General features: G+C 34.3%; 1 protein-coding gene across 1 annotated transcript; it reads right to left on the bottom strand.

The window, feature by feature from the left end:
• Positions 1-184: 184 nt before the first annotated feature.
• Positions 185-6,242, bottom strand: LOC140675262 (progestin and adipoQ receptor family member 4). Its single transcript, XM_072909567.1, has 6 exons — positions 5,715-6,242; positions 5,236-5,665; positions 3,200-3,424; positions 2,834-2,937; positions 2,547-2,684; positions 185-2,452 (listed from the first exon to the last, which is right to left on the bottom strand). Exons 1-6 carry the CDS (start codon positions 5,985-5,987, stop codon positions 2,225-2,227), a joined length of 1,398 nt encoding a protein of 465 aa, XP_072765668.1. The 5' UTR covers positions 5,988-6,242; the 3' UTR covers positions 185-2,224.
• Between the last annotated feature and the right edge of the window lie 1,650 nt (positions 6,243-7,892).

Consider the following 7,892-nt stretch of genomic DNA (forward strand, 5'->3'; position numbering starts at 1 on the left):
AGTTATTTCATAATTGTCTATAAGTTGAAATTTACATCTCTATCTTTCATCTTTTTAAGATAAAGTAAAAATTAGCTAATATTTATATAGAACAAGAATTCTGTTACGAATGCAGAATGAGAAATAAATAATACTATGCTGAAATTGAACCAACGATCATTGATTTTATTTTAAAACAGTTTTATTTGCTTTTGCATATATATATATATATATATATATATATATATATATGTATGTATATAATGAAATTTTTAAAATGGACGAGTCTAGAAACATGTATATTGTTGTAACTTTGAGAGGTATCTCTGCACAATCCAAAAATTTGTAATTTTATTTTGCTTCTTTTTTACCAAATCGTACAATTATCTGTCGCTTTTTTCCAACTCTGCACGAGAGTTCAAAAATTGATCCGAAATACAGTATAGAGTATAGAGGGTGTTTCAGGATCTCTATTTCGGACTGCCTGTAAAGTAGCCTAGGCAATCGATTGCACGGACAATATATTGCTTCTAACAATAATCCAAGTTCTTTAAATAAAATTTTAAAAAATAAAAACAACAAAAAGAAAAACTTGCATATTAACAAAATTGTTGTAATTTATATAATGCACTTATTATATATTAACATTTGCTTAATACGTACATGTTAATTAATTTTGATAAATATATAAATCTCGCAGTTTCACTGTATGCACATATTTTTCAAAAGCACGTAAGAGATTTTCATACGTGGCATACGCTTCATTATTTTTTTTTTTTACTTTATTTTACTCACTTGAACATGTAAAATCTTTACGTAAAATTATAACGCAATCTGTTGCTATACTAACATTTTCACGCGGTAAAATTGCAATATGATATACGTATTAATTTGCAACTTTTATTTGTCAATCTTTAATTATACCAGACAAGCTATTTATATAGTTATGTTTAAACATATATTAAAAAAAAAATAATAATTTTTTTTTCTTTTAACATTTCAGACGCGAACTCTCGTGCTACGTAAAAGTTCGATCGTGCGTTTGAACGCGAAGATGTGCTAGGCTCTGGAATTATTGCATCATAACAATAAACATATTTTTTATACATGTTTATATTGCTTTCCAGATATCACCGCTAGTATACTTTCTCTCGCTATGTATTGATAAAGTACATACAATTGACTATTGAATTTCTAACTTTTTTTTAATAGACTCTTATTTGTTTTTCAAGGAATCAATAACTATATGTGATGAATAAGCGAATTGTAAGAGATTGTGACTGATAAATATTTATTTTGCATAAAATTCATTTCTAATGCTTCGAATCTTTTTTTTTTAATTTCCTTGCGTTTTTTTCTCTTTTTCTTTTTTTTTATATATATATATATATATACTATATATAAAGATATATTAATTTGTATTTTTTGTTTGTATAGTTAGAATATGATTTAATTTCTCAAATAACAATAAAATTGCACGAAATTATGCTAATAAAATACTGGCATGGAAAGAAATTTAAAATATGCAAATAATGCAAACTGAATTTGAGATTTTGAATTCAATTTTACAAGCTGTATGTAAATGGAAGAAATCTTGATGCAATATATGTATTATTACTGTCTCTATGATAACAATAATTAATGCATTTTTTTATATAAATGAGTTAGGTTCGTTAAAACTGAAAGATATATTATATAAATAATAAAATATTTCCTCCGGATTATTTGTCGTCTATAGCACAAATATTTTAAAATAAATTACTTATCCATTCAATAGGCTTACTTCTTTCTCACTCGCATTAAATCTGCCAGCTTACCACTTCTATTAATTTTATCTATTGTTTGTGACAACTGGGGAAACTGTACTATAAATTAGATATAAATATAGATAAATTTTCAATTATGCGACACTCGATATGATAAGTAACCGTATGTACTTTGTACTCATGATTGTACTCAAGCCGTTCTGCGATGATCACATAAATTAAATAACTCTGTATTATAAACTCTCTGTCTCACACACATGTACGCGCGCGCGCGTGTGTGTGTGTGTGTGTGTGTATATATACATTTCTCTTTAATATTTATAGATTTATCTATTATATATATTATATTTTATATATATATATATAGAATTAAGCACACTTTCTGGTCTCCAAGTGTCGAAGTGCTCGACTATAATCACCAGTTGTTATAGGCTCGGTTTATCACAGACTGCAGCAAACCGTCGCGTTTCTCATTTTAATCATAGTTCTTCGCGATCCGAAGGAGGATAGCTTGCTTTATTACACGTAGACGGATCGGACATCCAGGCGAGATCTTTCAAAGTAGCGGTATGCATGGAGCATACCGCCAGGACAACCATTACGTGCATTACATTATGGGAATTTAGGACTAGATCCAATCTACCGGGAATCCACTTCTCTGGAATGCGAAGAGCGCCTATGGTTGCACCTATCACAGCTACGAGATCCTGCAAATTAATTCCCATTATTAATATAATTAATATATCATTCGGCATTCATTTGCACGACTATATCCGAAATCAAAATATTTGAAAAATGAACCTGTAATATTATATGAATAAGAGCATCGGGTGATCCGCCACCGATGCCGAAACATCTCAACGTCATGACCAACATTCTCATTAAGAAAGGAGGGGCGAAACATAAACGTCTTTCCCACGGTGATCCCGCAGTCATCGCCTATATGCAAACGTTTAAATTCAAATCGTTATCGTGGCGAAATGTCAACTAATGTTAGAGTTATGTATTATGTACATAATGAGTTAAAAAAAATATATATAAATATATATATATATATATATATATATATATATATATATATATCTCACCTTTAAAAGTCCCCAAATACTAAGGGTGCAGTAAATAAAAATGCAGCAATACCAGATATTATCGGCTAGGCAATGAACCGCGGCTGCCATCATCGGTATAGCTCCTGAAATGAATCGTGTGTGTGTGTGTGTGTGAAATAGACAGCTCTCTGATACTCTCTTTAATGTAAGTAGAAATTTAAGTAGCGCTTTTATTCGTTTGAAAGACTGCTTCACTGACAATGAGTGTGAGTGTAGTACGCAATCTCGCGTACGGAAAATAAATCTTGCATAGATTACAAACTAAAAATTATATATCTGTTGTTTCATTCATTCATTCATTTTTGTTCACTCAGAGAGTATCCCATCTACAAATGCATCACGCACCGAAACTCTGGCATAGCCATATGCCGATCATATCAACTTTTAGCAGTGTTCTGTAGAGAACTTCGTCGTAGTTGACGTTCATGAAGAGATGGTATAAGAAGGATCCCACCCACGGACTAACGGCGCCAATCAAGTGACACCAGGACAGAATTCCTACGAGCGTTCCTTTTGTATTCCATGGAAGTAAATGCGGTACGGTCAGTAACATGTAGAGGATAGCGAATCCTGAAATCACACGTAATCGCTCACTCATTTGGTGTTTTTGAATAATATATATATATATATATATATATATATATACACACGTATATTTTAAAACAAAGTCTCTGCGTGTGATATTATTTAAAAATACGTTGCGTATGCGTATATGCGTATTGTGTCACATTTATTTTGCACTAATCCATTTTTTACAGTTTTTAACAAAGAATAATCGTATTGTTTAAAAATATTAATTAATATTATAAAGGAGAAAAATTTTCATTAAACGAATTGCGCAGTACTTATATATAAGAATAAGCTTTCTAATCTTTAAATTTCATTATTTTCTGTCTCACCAGAATTAACAATAGTGTCACGCAATGATAATGGAGAATTGAATAGCGATAAAACTATATATAGCAAAAAAGAGATTTAAGAAATTCAAACATCGAAAATCTGTAATTTTCTTAAAAATGACTTTATAATATAAACGGTCTATATTAACTTCTCCGTACATAGGAAGCTCTGACCTACTAACTAAGATTTTATTTTACGCACATGTGCGCCGGTCGATACGTGAGATTTATATACAGGTTGGTCCATTGGAGAAACACACACCTAACACCGAGATAACTCTCGTTGTTAGGAGGTGTTGTGAAGATGCAGAAGAATGCTAGTGGATAATTCGAATCGAGAATTTTCGGAGGTATTATTAAGAAATTTTCTCTCTATTTTCTCTATAAAAAGAATTTAAGAAATTTCGGGTTCACCTTCTTGTCCGCACTACTGCGTGGTCCTCTACTTTCTGCATGATGTGCGATTATGTCACACGAGGAACAATCACGTCGCTTTTTTCTTTCGCACTCTTTATTTGACGTACTTACATATTAAAATCGTGATAAATTGTTTATTTGATCAAGTATATCCTAGTATTGTATTAGAAATTTATCAATGAAGAATCGGCTTTAGTGGGAATATTATATGGTTTCGTTCTCTCATCGATCGCGTCCGTTACCCTGCAATGCGTCTTCGTTGAGCGCGATGTTTTCATGGAAGTTTGGCCTTGATAATTCCACCTTGACTTTAAAGCCATTAAGGGATCCAATCCACTTTTCTTGCTTAATACAGTTACGGAGGACGGCGAAATCTCGTGGATGATGTAACGTTACGTTACGTTATTATTTTATGGAAAGCACCGAAGACTAGTATATAGTAATGTATAATAGCTATTATCTTGCAATTAAATTCATTGCGATTTAGTCCGATTTATTCGTTTTATTCGTTTTATTCGTTTTATTTCATCCCATCCGCTTGCTTATGATAATTTTTCCATTAGATAAAATTTCCATTAAGATAAAAATTTTATTACTATTAAATATAAAATGACTTGGGAATAATAAGTAATTTTTATCTATTTGTTTTTTCTTTTTATTAACCGAAAGAATTATTAAATTAATATTATTCTAGAATTAATTCAACATGTTTTAAAATTAAAAATTGTGAATGAATTTCATAAGATATATATATATATATATATATATATTATAATTACTGTGGGGCACGGAGATCAGACTCATTATAAATCTATGATGCTTTTGAACAATGTAATAATCAATTCGCGCGTAAGATCTTGGAAGTTTTTTTTTTTTTTTTTTTTCTTTTTCTTATATATCGAAAACCCTCTAGGACGAGACCATTAATAACAGCATTAAAAAATGGCTAATAAACAATAGAAGGACAAATAAACGATAAAAATAGACGAATCCATCGTCGAATAAGCGTAAAATTACAATCCAATAAGGTGTCGTTGAGAACTCGAGCTCCATTATCTATCTCACCGTGCGTCAGGATGTTAACAGTCTCATTGTGGATGTAGAAGAGGCTACCGAGGCATTGGCGGATAGTCATGAGCGGCCTGTAACCGGTGTGGATATGCGGATTGAATTGAAGATGCTGCGGCATCTCGCTCCATCGTCGCAGCAGCAGGACCTTAGCCGGCGTTTCCTCCTGATGCACGACGGCCTCGGACGTGCCGGCGTGCATGCTCGTCTCGTCGTCGTCCTGCTGACGCTGCGCGCCGTCCGTGTCGGTGTCCTGGTGCGGCGAAGCCGGCACCGCATGGCGCGGTTGCTCGTCGACCCGAAACGGCGTCGTGCAACGCGCGAGAATCCTAAAAACGCCTTCCGGAAGAAGAAGATTTATTCCCGCCCGCCGAGCGGCGACGGTAGCCAGTGGCCAGACGCGACGTCTATACGCGGTAGCAACGAGGTACGAGGTACGAGGTACGAGGTACGAGGTACGAGGTACGAGGTACGAGGTACGAGGTACGAGGTACGAGGTACGAGGTACGAGGTACGAGGTACGAGGTACGAGGTCGCCTCCGGGGTCCGAGGTGCGCGAGGGCCGAAGGCCGAGGGCCGAGAGCCGAGGGCCTAAAGCTCCCAACGGCGGCGACGTCGTCACTGGTCACTGCATACTGCATACTGCATCGCGGATCGCGGATCGCGGATCGCGGCATCCACGGCGCCGCGCCGACCCCCGTCGCCGTACTCTCGCTTCCGCACACGCGCCGGGTGGCAGCAGCCGTCATCCGCACGCGATTCGGCCTCTCTGACGGTCCCGTCGTCACAGCAACCGCATCGATCCCATCACTCGGCTCTCGGCTCTCGGCTCTCGGCTCTCGGCTCTCGGCTGAAAGCTGAACTAGAAGCTAGAAGCTAGAAGGCAAATCGCTCTCTATCGCGCGATCTCGCGGTGTCACGAGATTTTTCATTAATTATGTATTGCGATTTTAATCGCGAGACACGCGATGAAAGTTGTAAAGGTGATGATCCTCAGTGATGATTGCGTGTTCCCTCTTCCCTTCTTTTTCTCTTTAAATCGCACAATATCGATTTGTGTCATGTTATATTATATTACAACTAGCATATAGAAACAATGAATATATGAATATATATTTATTTTATGTAAAATTGAATAGAATTTGAAATTTTAAATACAACTCGGATAAATTTCCTGAACGTTCTATAGATGCTAGATGCCAGATGCTTCACGCGTGACCTATCGACACAATTTTGGGTAAGATGTTTTTAAGCTAATACCGAATACTGAATGCCATCCTTTATCCCCACCGTTTACTTTATGCATTATGCAAGATAACGTACTATTTCAAGAAACTTTTCGACGAGTCGCGCAGTTGAGTCACATTAAGAATAATCGTGTGCTATTTTATTGGAATACAAAAATATATCCTAAAAATGTATACATAACATGACATGTGACATGTGACTTTAATATGTGCATCGATATAATGCAATCAATCGAATCTGTTAAAATCAAATGACTACGCGATAGCTAGATAGGTTGATCATAGCTTGTTTTTGCGTCGTATAATGCGTTATGCGTTATACGTCAGTCACTCAAAATCTCAAACAAGGACAAGGTCACGACCCAGACCTTGCTTCTCGTCGGCGACCTTTCGAAACCTTCGCGGAGTATCGCTGCCGTCGAGGACAGTCGTTCTGGTCCACAAATGTCTTCCAATCTGTAAGCCTGCATATAAACTCGTAATTTCTCCAGCAATCAGAATCAAAATTTTTCTCCTACGTTTGGTCGTAATTTTCTTTATAGATTCTAAAATACAATATTTCGATAGGTTTAATTTATTTACGCAAAACGAGTTTCCATAACTTTTATAACTTTTTTATAGCTTTTTAATGTATTTAGGATTAGTATATTCTTTTTAGGAAAAGTCTTCATACACATATATCTGAAATAAAACACGTATAAAACTAGCATTTAAATTTAAAATTAAATATATATTACACATTTTTCCTATTTTAAAAAATGTGATAAACTAAATCCATCAAAGATGAAGAAAATTCTTAATGAAAAAACTTGTCAGATTTTTTAAACAAAATATAAATAAATATAAATGTGATATAAATTATATTTTATATATATACATATATATATATATGTAATATTATAATATCAGATGCATTCTAAATTATTACTGATTTATAAACAACCACTATCACGAACTGATTCTTTTAGTGAGATTTCATTGATTTGCAAAACACTATAATTCATTGTCAGACTATCACACACACACACACACACACACACACACACACACACACGCGCGCGCGCGCGCGCGCGCGCGCACTCACAATTACTATTTATTACTTTATAATAATAATAATAATAATATACTGATTATATAAAATAGAATTAATAAAATATATAGGAAAAATAAAATAAAGTAAAATAAAAATAAAAATAAAATGAAATGAAATAAAATGGATTAAAGTTACGATGAAAAATAGAAGAAGAAGATTTTGATTAAAATACAAAGTCTCTGATGTACGTGGGTAATTTAAGATTGACTTGAAATTTTTAATGTAATTTCCAATAAACTAAAAATTCCGGGTTAACCTTGAACCGTGTAATATACATACATGAAAGTCATATTTTAGGATCTGAGAGGACAAGC

Source organism: Anoplolepis gracilipes, chromosome 17 (assembly GCF_047496725.1).
Source record: "Anoplolepis gracilipes chromosome 17, ASM4749672v1, whole genome shotgun sequence".
In the NCBI taxonomy this organism is placed as follows: domain Eukaryota; kingdom Metazoa; phylum Arthropoda; class Insecta; order Hymenoptera; family Formicidae; genus Anoplolepis; species Anoplolepis gracilipes.